This window comes from Denticeps clupeoides, chromosome 14 (assembly GCF_900700375.1).
Source record: "Denticeps clupeoides chromosome 14, fDenClu1.1, whole genome shotgun sequence".
Taxonomy (NCBI): domain Eukaryota; kingdom Metazoa; phylum Chordata; class Actinopteri; order Clupeiformes; family Denticipitidae; genus Denticeps; species Denticeps clupeoides.
The window spans coordinates 3,172,819-3,187,056 of record NC_041720.1 but is presented as its reverse complement, the minus strand read 5'-3'; the positions used below and the strand labels follow the sequence as shown (position 1 = coordinate 3,187,056).

Below are 14,238 nucleotides of genomic sequence, written 5' to 3'. Positions count from 1 at the left end.
ACATTTGATGTGTTTGTTTGAAGGGCTGGATAAGATCTCCGGTGGAGCGGGGTCCACCCCAGAGTCCACTGGCTTGCCCCTCATCCTGGCGAGTACTGTGTGAGAAACAGAGAGCAGGAAGAACTGATTGCCACTGTTTCCACTTCACGGGGTCTTTTAATGCGCAGTAACGTGCTTTTCCAAAATTATTAATTTTATTTTTCTTTATATATGAAACTGATCTCAGACCAGGGTGTGTGATCATTTCCCAGCTCCATTCAGCAGGGAAATGTGGGCCTGTTGAAGCACTTGCTGCCCAACAGTGCCACCTGTTGCTGTGGAGGTCCCAAAATGCATCGCTGTGTAAAGTTTAGTGTTTATACTTTTTGAAGTTTTATTGGTTTGTTTTGTATCTTTTCTTTTTTTTTCGTCCTGTATTGCGTTTGAAATATTGTTGTTGTTATTATTATTATTATTATATATATGGATCTGCAATTTCCCAACTAGAACTGCAGAGGGCAGTGTGTTCACACAGATAAGCATTTCTTCCTTTTTTTGTTTTTTTTTAGTGTTCTTTCTCTGAATTTCACCTCCTATAATGGTTCTATTAAGGAAGGCATAAAGAGGTTGGGGTTATGTAAGGACCCTTTTGTGGTCTATGGCCAACCAAGTCACCCCCCGCTGTCACCTCAGGCAGTTTGAATGCAGAACCGGGTTCTGCAGACTGGGTGTCCGCGTGTCCTTTTGAAAAGGCTGCTGCTGCTGCTGCTGCTGCGGTGGCCTGGGCGTGTGAGGTTCGGAGCGTCTGCTGTTCATTAAGCGCTAATCGAAACCACACAACCCCCAAAGCCCAGAGCTGGAGACCACGATGAGCCATCTGCTGACCGGAATCTTCTGGAATGTTGGGATTCTAACACATATGAATGCCAGTTGCTTCGGACCTTCACAATTATGGAAGTTGAATATGAACACATGTGACACTGAGATCAGGAAAGTGTGAAATTCAGTGATTTATGAAGCAAAAGCAGATTAAACATCTAGGAATGCTGAAAATTTGACTTATTTAATGCCTCAGTTTCGAACTGTGTATGTTTTGCTCTTTGTGATCCTCAGAGGACGCAGGGACGTACTTCCCCAGCGTGAAGCGGAACCCAGGCCGGTACCTGCAGCCCTGCTCGGAGTCGGTGAAGACCTGGCTGCGAAGCATGAAGAACGCCGGGAAGGTCCTGCTGCTCATCACCAGCTCACACAGCGACTATTGCCGGCTGGTGTGCGAACACGTTCTGGGGTGAGTTTCCAGACGTCCAGGACACGCCATCATATTCTTCATCAGGAAGAATGAAGATCAGCAGACCCCAATTCTATACGTCAGCTTCACTAAACCCACATGCATATTTTAAAACGTGCATTTTTTTTGCACTGATAAACATTATATGTGAATTATTTCTTCTGACCCCTTCTTAATCTGACAATTTGGGGCAAATCCATCGGTCCCTGGGGTTACTTGACTGGGGTCAAGGACCCTAGTGTCCCAATCCAGTATCCATTTTGATGATAAAAATTATATCACAATTAAAATAGAATTGCTTGAGAATATAATTTTCATTGGTTTCTCTGTCATGCATGTTGTGGCCATGTACTAGTCACATCATATAACTGAAGAAAAGGCAGATCCCGCAGTGCTTGAAATATTAAAGCATATTGGATTTTTGTTCATTTCTTCTCTCTAAAAATTGTCTAATCCTCTATGGAAAGAGTTGTTCAATTCAGGATTGACTGAGAAGGAATTAATTGATTTACTTATATTATTATTATGGTATTTAATGTGGCATATATATTTTAATAAAAGGTGGATTACTTCCTTCTGTGTCCACTGACTCTGGACACTCGTGATTAAACAGCAGCTCTGAGTGGACTGGCCCCTGTCGTTCAGCCTGATTCCCACTCGAAGGGTCCGGCCAGGAGCCTCCTGTTGACATCTGGCCTGGTTTATCAATACACCAGTTTTAGTGATTGTCAAAATGGTCCAGACCTGTATTACGACCGTCATTTTTTTTAAATAAATGAGCATATTCAGTCCGCTGTTCCAGGGTCCCTCTGGGGAGTCCTGCTCCACAAGCCATTTCCTGCCAAATTACCAGGCCTGTTGGGGTTTTTTTCGGCTCTTGCTCCCAGTGCTTCCAGAAGCCCCCGCCCCAGCGACCTTTCACCTCTGAACACGTGTCTCCTTGGTCTGGACTGCTAGGTCAAGAGGGTGGACCGGGATCAGAGGCACAGAGGACAGATTATTTGAGATATCCACAAGCAGGCGATGGACTAGGTGGCCTTTGTTTTGTAGCACACACTGGCTACAGTGTGGACCTGGTGTGTTGGTGGTGTTTTCGTACCATTAAAAAAATAAAAATAAAAATGATCATTGTGCCGTATTGTGAACAAACCTTTAAAAGGCCTAATGAGAGTTTAATGCTAACAGTATAAAACTGGGATACACAGATAATGGCTAAAATACAATAAAATTATTTGTTTTTATTTATCCCCCCGATCTCAATAAATATAATTATTATTTCCTATTGGAAAATGAGCCCAGACAAAAATATAAAAATATATTTACTACTACTTCCAATAATTATTATTACTCTTCTTAGATAATATCATAGTATGTAGTCACGTTCAACAATAACTGTGATTTATGTTGATAATAATAATTTGCACAGTGCTGTTAAATATGAAAATGTGCCAAAAAATAGCTATTGTAAATTTGTGGAATTGCGTTGTAGTTGCATAATCCGGCCCGAGCTTCGGAGCATGGCTGGCGGCTTCAGGCCAGTTAACAGCCAGCTGAGACCTGCCTCAGGACAAGACCGCAGCTCCATCACGGCGTCTTAGCAGCCGGCCGCTTGCTTTTTAAAATATGTATTCAGAAGACTCAACACATTCCAGAGAGTTGACCTCTTTTAATGCTTCATCTGGCCAGGCCACGTGCCCTGGGTTCACTCCACGCTCCTTCTGCCCCTCTTGAGGAGAACCTCACACGTAACGTGGTGGTGGTGGTGGTGGCAGGTCTCTGTCCGTGATGTTTAATGGAAATGCAACAGCCCCGCTGATCTCTGGGATCCGTTAGCCGTCCCGTGCTTACTTTAAGCACATTTTTTCGCGGCCCATGTCATTTATAAGCCGCTGCATGTTTAGCCTGAACATGAGCTGTTTTGCTTGTCCAAGTAAATTTCGTATGAACCGGGCCAAATTGTGACATGAGCCGGAGTGGAATAAATGGCCTGTTTTGTTGTCGCGTGGCTCTTGCAGGAAGGACTTCGAGGAGATGTTTGACATCATCATCACCAATGCCTTGAAGCCTGGCTTCTTCTCCCTGGTTCCCCATCAGAGGCCTTTCAGGACGCTGGGTGAGTATATTAGCCGGATAGGGATAATATTAAATTGCTAACATCAATGTCCTACCCATTTTTAACATTTAATACACAGTGTTAATATTGTCTTCGTTGTTTTGCATGTAAAGGTACATTTGTGTTATGTTGGTAGTGTTCCAACACTGTTCTAACGCGTATTATTGTTTGTATTGGTCTAAAAATTATTAATGTCTTAAATAATATGCCTCTCAGCTTTTGTCATTTTGAGCATACGTTATATTGGATAAAATGTAAAACATTAAAGCCCTGCGACAATAGATATGGCGAAACTTCGTTTGCCGTATTTGTGCTGGTTCAGTAGCGGCTACGAGGCGTGTGGGTGGACGGAACGATCCGCTGAGTGGCTGGAAATATGGAGGAGCAGAAACTCTGAAGGTCGCGACCCTGTGCCTTGGCCCCTCCCCTTCTCGCGCCGCCTGCCTCGTGAGTGGGATTACCTCTCTTTTCCCAGCTTTCCCGAGCCGCCGGTCTGTCTGAACGGATTTTGGGAACTCCAGGAGAGTCCTGTTTACGAAAGGACCGCATGCTGGCCGAGCTGTTGCTCTTCAGATGCGCTTCCCGTCCGTAATTGTCTTTGGCCCGCAGGGTATTTGCGTTGCGTTGGATTTTGATTGCAACGCGAGCTCCCTGCGCTTGAACGCCGCCGTGCCCCGTCCCCGAGGACGCTTGGAGGCGAATAATGATGTGTTCTTTTTGTCTCCGTTTCATAGGGCCTTATCTAGGTTTTTGCAAGGCTTGGGTTCCTCGAACCCTGGGTGTCCCTTGTAGCACACACATCCGTCTGTCGGCTCGGCCGGCTTCCCGCCAGGAGATACACGCAGGCGGAGCACAGGCCTTCGCCGACTGCAGCGAAATGGAATCCGGCCATCGTCGCCGTGGCGACCGCCGGAGTTATTCCGATTGGAGATTTCCAGCGCTTTGAAACGCAACCGGCGCGTGTGGGGAATATTCTGCAACCAGGCCAGGAGGCGGGACGCAGCCAGGACCGGAGGTGCCAGACACAGCAGCACTCCACACGGCAGTGTAAAGGGACACCTGTCAGTCTCTGTAAATGTTTCCTTTATTTCGCCGTCCAGAGACCGTGGCCCCGGTTTAGAATGGCATTCGCGAGCCATTTGTCCCGGACGTGCGAGTTCTCTCAGCAAATGTTTGCCTTGGGCATACATCTTGGGTCAAGTGGGGAAAAGGGTCCCCAAATGGCTCCCCGTGTTCTACTCGGGGACGGGGGCGTGGCCTGAGAGAAGCCGCATACTAATGGTTCTTAAATTAACCGATAATCCAGTCAATCGGTATTTCTCAAGCACTTGGACGTGAGCGAAGATTGTTCAAAGCTCCTAGAGACAAACCTTGACTACCTGAGTAAACGTTGAATGGAACTGAGACAATGTTCTCCAAACTTGGACATTATTCCAAAATATCATCCATTCGCTGGCGTTTTATTGAAATCTCACCAGTTTGTTAAGATGGGTTGAGATGTCTTCCGTCCAATCATTGACGCCTACGGAGGGGGGATGTCTACATGTGTCCCATTCTCCTTATTTCCAGAAAAATTTCCCCTCCGTCTTTTAAAGCACAAACAAGGTCCTTTTAAGATGTTCTGGATGCTCCTTCCAAACATCTTCCATGACGACCAGTTTAATGTCCTCATTGTCTGCCTACGTGGATTCTCGCTGACGTGTCTTTGTCACCACTCGAACCACAGCCTGGGGAACTCCAGTAAAGCAGAAGGTCTGATTCGCTGTGAAGTGGAATGATCAGGTTATAAGTCACTGTTGTTCCTGCCCAATTGCAATGAAATCACTGTTACTCTTAATTAAAAGAACGCTGACTGTCCTCCTTACAGACGCTCGGGATTCGCTTCTAAATGTTCTACTGGAACTTTCCGGGGCCTCTCCGACGCCTTCGCAGCATGAGTAATATCTTGGAAGCTGTCCCTGTTCCACAGAATCATATCTGCTCCGCTCCACCAGGGCTGAAGTTCTGTTGGTCAAGTTTCATGTGCTCATGACTCCTTCGTTGCTCCTGAACGTTCGTTGTTCCCGGCGAGCCGGGCTGATGTAATGAAAGCTGGAAGCGCGCCTGTTTCTAATCACCGCCTGCCGCCGGGTCCCTGGGCTTCTCCGATGTCACGGACACCACAGCGAAGGTGTGGCAACGCCCAGCCTGCTTATCACAGCTCTCTGTAGTGGTGACCAACCGTAAACGCTGTATAACCGCGTCGGGAAAGCCGTAATGTCCCATTCCGTCAACATGAAAAGCAGGAGAGGTGGATGTGAGGGAGGACAGACGGGACACATGTCCAGGGTTTTTCTCCCCATGCGGTAAACTTTAAACGTGCTCCCCACGACCGTCCAGCGACATCTGCAATACTTACCGGGAGAGATTTTATTTTTGTTCAGCCAAAATACATTTTTTTATTATACATTGCAGCTATAATTGCAGTTTTGATAAAGGGAAACAGTTTAAATCCATTCTCTATCGTAATATGTCCGCAGCTCATTCTGCATCGGAACGCAAAGTTGAGTGCATTGCTACGCCCTTCTTGTACGCATGTTGTAAGTAGTCCCTGCGGTTGATGGAACGATGGCAAGAGGTCAAATCTTCTAGTCACATCTTGTTAGACGCCTATAAACATGAGTTGGCTCGACGGATCAGTCGTTCTTTCTAGGTATGCGCTGAATGCGAATTATTAGGCCGATCCCCGTTTTGTTGTTTCTGTTTTGTCAGTACCGGTTACGGAGCTGGTTTTTATTCAACACACCTGTCATTCTCGGAAACATACCTGTCGGTCAAAAAAAAAAAAAAAAAAAAAAGGTAATTTACAGAGTTGCGCTTCGAGCTGGTGTGCACGACCCCTCTCGTTCGTTGCGTCCAGACATGCCACCTCTGTGACCTCTCACCCCACCCCCCCACCCCCCCGTTGTCGTCCCCTGATGCAGTGAATGATGTTGAGGACAGCGAGGGCCTGCCCTGCCTGGAGAAACCCGGCTGGTACTCGCAGGGCAACTGGCCCCACCTCCACGAGCTGCTCAAGTCCATGACTGGCAAGCCAGAGCCCAAGGTAGGTGGTCAAGGGGTGTGGCGTCTGTGAAGGCGGGTTTAACTAAATTAAACACGAAATAAGGACTTTTTGAAGGTGGGGGGGGGTCAACACTATTTACACTTGTAATTCCAATCCCCCCTCCCCTCTTGTACTGTGTGATATTCCGGGTTCCACCTCACTTTCACCTGACTGGACTTAATGCAGCCGTGCTGAATAGGCACCATTCAAAGCAGCTTACGGCAGCGCGGACGCGAGCCGCAACTTTCCGTGCTGCTTTCAGGCCTGCCGTCCTGCTGTGGGAAACGGTTGGTGTGTTTTATACAAGTAGTCGCATACGTTTACTGAAAGAGGCGATTAAAAAAAGCAAGACCACATATTGTGCAGTGCAATAGGACCATGTTTCATATGGATGCAGGAAGTGACAGATACGCAAACAATAAAACACTGATTTACGGCATTTACCAGACTATCTTATCCAGAGCGACTTACAGTCAGTAGTTACAGGGACAGTCCCCCCCCGGAGACACTCAGGGTTAAGTGTCTTGCTCAGGGCCTTGATGGTAGTAAGTGGGGTTTGAACCTGGGTCTTCTGGTTCATAGGCGAGTGTGTTACCCACTAGGCTACTACCATGCCTTAAAAAAAAAAAAAAAAAAGTGTTGTGTGATGCAGGAGCTACAGAATAATGCATTGGGACACGTTGACCTATTAGAGCTCTCGTTGGACGTCTGCAATGGGCGGAGCCTGGAGGAGCTGGAACTTCCAGTGCTGTAAATATTTTTCAGCCTCGGTCGGCCCACGTGACCGCTGGACGCGGAGAAGATTTCAGTCCACATATGCATGGGGGGGGGGGTTATTTATTTAATTTTCTGGAAGAGGGGGTGGGGGGGAACCCGACACCTCGGGCTACCGCTGGAGCGCTAGCCTGCCCCTGTTTATTTGCATGTGGATTGAGCGCCTGGTGCGGGTCTGACGGGGGGAGTTGAGGGGTGGCGGCGATTTCCGGCAACCCCCCCCCCCCCCCCCCCCCCCATCCTGGCATTCCGAACACACAGTGCCGCTGTAAAGGAGCCTCTTGAGTTCACCTCATTGGTACTCAAACGTTCCCTTTATCCGTCCCCCCACAGGCTAAGTGGCCTTATTCAGCAGCCCGGTTTAAACGGACCCCCGCTCCGGAGAACGACTTTTTGTGTTTCGCCTTTAATCCCGCAGGCCGCGAGTGGAGAAAAGCGGCGGTTCTTGTCAGAATCGCTTCAACGCGTCCAGCCGCTGGCACGTTTCCTTTTATTTATACAGCCGTGTCTGTGTGTGTGTGTCTGTGTGTGTGTGTGTGTGTGTGTGTGTGTGTGTGTGTGTGTGTGTGTGTGTGTGTGTGTGTGTGTGTGATTTAGTCTGACTGGGTACGTCATGTCTGAGCTTGACTTTCTCTCTCCTTCACGACGAACGCGGTGTTGACCCGGGGCCGAAATTTGTAGTTCAGGCTTTTAAAAGGGATCCCAGGCAACAAGACAAGCCCACAGTGGCAGTATGAATAAAGATAAAGTGAAGTGATTGTTATTGTGATAGCACATGGTGCACACAGTGAAATGTGTCCTCTGTATTTAACCATCACCCTTGGGGAGCAGTGGGCAGCCATGACAGGCGCCCGGGGAGCAGTGTGTGGGGACGGTGCAACCTTCTGATTACGGGGCCGCTTCCTTAACCGCTAGGCCACCACTGCCCCTGTATGGTCCGGTCCGCCCTGGTTCATCTGCCTCATGTTTCAAACTGCCTCATTAAAGATATCGAGGGGTCAGGACCATGTTGGGCGTACGTGACATTTTGCCAACTTCGCAAGAGACCGAAACCGGCCGTTTACCGTTTATTTTTATAAACGCATCTCTATTTAGTGAACAGTATCTGATATACATTTAATCGGCCAAACACTGTGTGTTGTGGTTTTTGCCTATTAATTGTAATAATCAAATTATTGCTCTCTGTTGTGTATTGTAATGTGTTGAGTCACCAATGTCCAATGTCCTCCAAATTCCTGAAATGAAATATGGAATATGAAGTGGGGTTCAAATTCATAATCATGCACAAACCCCGACACGTGACGTCCTGCGTGAGTCTATGCAGGAGGTTTTGGAAGGTAATATGATCAGATTAGTTGGGCAAGACCGAATATTATGCTCGATAAGGACGATATCTGGATGAAATCAGCTTTTTAACACTGACAAGTGGATTTACTGCAGTACATACCGTATACCGAACCATGCGTAGATTATGAGGGAGGATCTGCTTCTGCTTTTGTCAGTTGTGGGGTGACCTGGTCTGACTGGTTGGGAACGCTTTAGCAAGGAAGAGTGGGCCAAGTCGAGAAGTGCATTGCTGATCGAATTCTATCCAAGAGGACTGGACGCTGCTTTTGTCCAGTTGTATTTTTGAGGAATATTATTACTGAACAACAACCATGTTCTCAATGAACACAAAAAACTCATTAATATCAAAGCTGAAAGTTTTTGGAAGTAGTTTTTAGTTTGTTTTTATTTTTAGCTATTTTAGGGGGATATCTGTGTGTGCAGGTGACTATTACTGTGCATAATTATTAGGCAACTTAACAAAAAAACATATATATACCCATTTCAATTATTTATTTTTACCAGTGAAACCAATATAACATCTCCACATTCACAAATATACATTTCTGACATTCAAAAACAAAACCAAAACAAATCAGCGTCCAATATATATACCTTTCTTTGCAAGGACACTCAAAAGCCTGCCATCCATGGATTCTGTCAGTGTTTTGATCTGTTCACCATCAACATTGCGTGCAGCAGCAACCACAGCCTCCCAGACACTGTTCAGAGAGGTGTACTGTTTTCCCTCCTTGTAAATCTCACATTTGATGATGGACCACAGGTTCTCAATGGGGTTCAGATCAGGTGAACAAGGCCTTTACCAATGGTGTGCTTTAAAAGACGGCCTTTACCAATCCAGCTACAGGCCCATCCATCTAGCCCATCAAGACTCACTCTCATTTCATCAGTCCATAAAACCTTAGAAAAATCAGTCTTGAGATATTTCTTGGCCCAGTCTTGACGTTTCAGCTTGTGTGTCTTGTTCAGTGGTGGTCATCTTTCAGCCTTTCTTACCTTGGCCATGTCTCTGAGTATTGCACACCGTGTGCTTTTGGGCACTCCAGTGATGTTGCAGCTCTGAAATATGTCCAAACTGGTGGCAAGTGGCATCTTGGCAGCTGCACGCTTGACTTTTCTCAGTTCATGGGCAGTTATTTTGTGCCTTGGTTTTTCCACACGCTTCTTGCGACCCTGTTGACTATTTTGAAAGAAACGCTTGATTGTTTGATGATCACGCTTCAGAAGCTTTGCCATTTTAAGAGTGCTGCACCCCTCTGCAAGATAACTCACTATTTTTGACTTTTCTGAGCCTGTCAAGTCCTTCTTTTGACCCATTTTGCCAAAGGAAAGGAAGTTGCCTAATAACTATGCACACCTGATATAGGGTGTTGATGTCATTAGACCACACCCCTTCTCATTACAGAGATGCACATCACCTAATATGCTTAATTGGTAGTAGGTTTTCGAGCCTATACAGCTTGGAGTAAGACAACATGCATGAAGAGGATGATGTGGACAAAATACTCATTTGCCTAATAATTCTGCATGCCCTGTATATGACGCGGTTCCTATTTTACCCTAAAATAATGGTTTAGTTTTCAGACGTACGGTACAGGTTGTAGGTCATATTAAAATTAGTTGTTTTTTTTTTTTCTGTACAGATTTTCTACGCCTGTGTGCTCATGATCATGATCTGGGTATTTTTGATATTGTAACGATGCTAATTGTTATAATGTTGATTTGATCGTGTTGCAAATGCTTAATTTTTCACATTAAAGCCGCTGTGTTTTGTGAGTAACTTTGTTACTGCTTTTTGTTGCCGTGGATCACGCCGGCGTGCGCGGTATGCGTCTCCGGTACGTCCGGCGCTAAACGCGCCCCTTTCTGCCCTCGGCCCTCCGCAGGTGGTGTACTTCGGGGACAGCATGCGCTCGGACATGTTCCCGGCCAGCAGCTACGCCAAGTGGGAGACGGTGATGATCGTGGAGGAGGCGGAGGGGGAGGGGGCGGCGGCGGCGAGGAGCGCCGAGGCCCCGGCGGAGCCCCAGGAGAAGAAGGGAAAGTATGAAGTACGTCGCACCCGCCAGCAGCTGTTTCCGCTTAGCGGCCCGGCCCACCTGCCCGACGCCTGACGACCCACCCCCAACTTCCACCGTAGCCGGATTTTCTCTCTCTCTGTCTCTCTCTGTCTCTCTCTCTCTCTCTCTCTCTCTGTTGCAAAGTCAGCAGCTACTGCAGCGTGGGAAGGCGTAACGCGGTGACGTAAAGGACTCGGGGGATTCGGGGTGGAAAATCGGAACTGTTGACCGGACCTTGAGCTTTTCTGGCCGTTTTTTGGACGCTTTGTCGTCCCCCTCTGCAGGATGTTCGTATCGGCCAATGGGGGAAGTGATTAGTCAGCAGGTCTCGTGCCCTCTGAGAGTCGCTCGGGGAGGGCTGGGGAGAGTACGCGAACCCCCCAATCCCACCTCCTCCTCCTCCTCCCTTATTTCCTGTAATCCCCTCTGTTTTTCCTTTTTATCCCTCACGCTCCTCCCCGCTTCCACCGTTTCCGTCGGCCTCTCTCCTCCCTCGCTCCCCCGCGTCCTAAGAAAAACGTTACTGAAAAGTGGACATTTTCCCTCCGATCAGCGGAACAGTTTCATCTCTGGGTTCAGTGGAAATGTAAAGTTCTGTGTCGTTGGTGAAGTACAGTGGGAACGGCTAAGCAGACAGTAGGGGTCCTCCTTTCATCCCCAAAGAAAAGAAAAAAAAGACAACTTTCATGTGTTCATTATGAACATGACATACCACGGATTATTCTGCCTGCTCAAATGTTTTAAAAAAAGTGAAGTGATTGTCATTGTGATACACTGCAGCAAAGCACACGGTGCAGACAGTGAAATGTGTACTCTGCATTTAACCCATCACCCTGAGTGAGCAGTGGACAGCCATGAGAGGCGCCCGGGGAGGCGCTCGGTAATATTTAATACCGTGGGAATGCAGAGCCGGAAATATCCCTTCTGCCTATCAGAGTGTCTGCTTTCGAAGTCCCGAGGTATAATAAAGCAAGACGCACAATCTCGAACAATTAACAAGCAACCTAAAACCACACGTTGCCATAGACCGATGAGCATCGTACACATGTGCACAAAATAAAACTATATTGCAACAATTTCTGCTAGAGAGAGAGAGAGAGAGAAGGTGAGAGGGAACAAATATAGAGAATGAAAAAAATATACATATTCTGTATATTTTTTCATTGTCCTGTACACATTTACACTAAAACCAAATTTCAAATTCAAATATTGGTCACGTACAGTCATACACGGTATGATATGCAATGAAATGCTTATGGGACTGCTATTCAACGCAATATTACAAATATAAACAAACATTACAAATTTATGTTTTTAAACAAATTATATGTAACTAGTTGGGTGAAGGTGCTTTTTGAATTCATAATGATTGTGGCGTTTTTTAAATGCATTTTTGGTAATGGTTCTCAAAAAAAAGTAACAATGTATAACCGGTCAGGATTACCACCACTTATTTTTTTTTTTTGCGTGGAGTCTGGAGGTTTTAAACGGTACGAGATGGATCAACCCCATCAAAGAAAGGCCTTCTTCTGCGTACCTCTTAATAGTTTTTTCCTTCCAGGACCAGGGCATGAAGACCCCCTCGGCCACTTCCGAGCAGTGGGGCTCTTATTTTGTGGATGTCCAGAGGAGCCCCGGCGGCGAGGAGGAGTGCCCAAGGCTGACGTGGTGCTGCCACAGCATCCACACGTACAGCACCATGGCCATCCCCAGCGTGGAGGCCATCGCAGGTACGCCGATGTCTTTGCACCATTTCTACGTCGAGTGCGGTGTTGAATGCATTGTGATGCTCGTCACTTGGTCTGTATTTATGAAGCAGTGAGAGAAATGCAGAAATTGTATATTTATTTTTTCTTTCAGATCTCCCTCTGGACTACAAATTCCCCCGTTTTTCCCCAGATAAGCCCAGAACGACTGGCTACTACCCCCGACCTCCAGACTCCCTGCTGAAGTGGGACCAAAGCCACTCCTAACTCCCCCAGGGTGGCCTGGTGGTCCTCACGCCCCTGTCCTCTTTCTTAAAGCACACATAGATAAGATCCATGTGAATGTACCGCATAGCAACGTGTGTGTTTTGGTTCACTTGCATCGCTTAGTTGGAGTAAATGTTGCTCTGTGTGTGTGTGTGTGTGTGTGTGTGTGTGTGTGTGTGTGTGTGTGTGTGTGTGGACTAGAATACACTTTACTACTAGTGTACCGTTTTATTCTCCACATTACTTTTTTTTTTTCTCCCTTTATTTAATTGAAATTGCGTTTTTAAGAATCCCATCTTTTCTCTCTCACACCTATGCTTATGTTGGTTTTTCTCTCATCCGTTTAACAGTTATTGTTGTTTTAATGTACATGCATTGTGCTTTAAGACTGGTTACCTCAAAATGCCATTTAAATGTATGCTTCCAAATTAAGCAGAATTCAAGATCAAGCAGCAATATGAGACTGTCCACAATGCAGATGCTGAGGATATATATTTTTGAAATGTAGTGGTTCTTCTTTTCGTCTCTCAGCATTTACGTTGCTCATGCAGTCAAATGAAAAGAGATTTCAGCGGGTTTGCATTCACACGTCTGGTCCATTGGACCCAGTCAGCTTAATGCCAGTGTCTTAATAGCGAAAAAACGTCCAATTGTATTGAGATCTAGCATTTGTCTGTTTTTAATGGTTCGTGTCATGGTAATAATGTTGTTGTTGTGTTCTTTTCCCCCCCAACTCTCATTTGAAACTTGGGTGGGAGAGTCTCCATTGCATTTGGATCATGTGTACTGTATTGTTATGGTGCAGCAGTAGAATGTTGTGCTGTTGAGTTACAGAAAAAAAAAAGTACTCTTGTGGAACTGCTTGTGTGCTCCCATCAGCCATGCTGTTACCGGCATCATCACGTTTGAATAAAAGCTGAAAACGTCCTTGAGCTGGATCTGTGTGTGTGGCCTGTTCGTGCTGTGTGCTTCATATGTTCTAGGTCAGAGGTTCCGATGGCTGCGTATTCTCGCTCGTCTGCATTTTTGTGCTGTTTTGTGGATTTGTGCTGTTGTGAGAAATGCCTCCCTTTTTTCCCCCGAATGCCATATACACAACCGTTCAAAGGTTTAGATATTTACAAAATGCAAACAAATTCCACAAAAAAAAACAACAAAAAAAACACAATAGGTTGAATGGGGGAAAAAATTGATAAATAGTCATTGAGATTTACAACATGAACAAAGTCTGGTCTGGTGGCTTCACCCATTTCTAACGTATGAGACGCGATCAGGGAAAACAAGCAGACCTGAACTAACGCTTTTATTTTTTACGTTTTTTTTTAAATGCCCTTTTGTGCCTCTGCTCATTTGACGTGATTAATACAGCAACTTCCACCATTTGTTTTCTATGAAGGTAATACAAAAAAATGTCTATTTGATGTTTTTTCGGGTTTAAAGTGAAAACTGTCATACTTTAAGTTACCATGGTTCAGTGTCACAAACTGTACCTTAAAATATAGTTTGAAATATTTATACAGCTACTATGAATTACAATATATGTTTTAAGCTGTAATAAAAGAACAATTGGTTATGATGTTGATGAGCTTCACCATCTTCTAACTTGTTTCTTAATCTAT

General features: G+C 45.9%; 1 protein-coding gene across 1 annotated transcript in view; it reads left to right on the top strand.

Moving 5' to 3' along the window:
• nt5dc1 (5'-nucleotidase domain containing 1) overlaps positions 1-13,551 on the top strand; it is a 31,490-nt gene extending 17,939 nt beyond the window's left edge. The window contains exons 7-12 of the mRNA XM_029002336.1: positions 1,093-1,267; positions 3,283-3,380; positions 6,344-6,465; positions 10,473-10,637; positions 12,208-12,376; positions 12,507-13,551. Coding sequence (XP_028858169.1) covers positions 1,093-1,267; positions 3,283-3,380; positions 6,344-6,465; positions 10,473-10,637; positions 12,208-12,376; positions 12,507-12,619 — 842 coding nt within the window. The 3' untranslated portion in view covers positions 12,620-13,551. The remainder of the gene's footprint in view (positions 1-1,092; positions 1,268-3,282; positions 3,381-6,343; positions 6,466-10,472; positions 10,638-12,207; positions 12,377-12,506) is intronic.
• Positions 13,552-14,238: the final 687 nt, after the last annotated feature.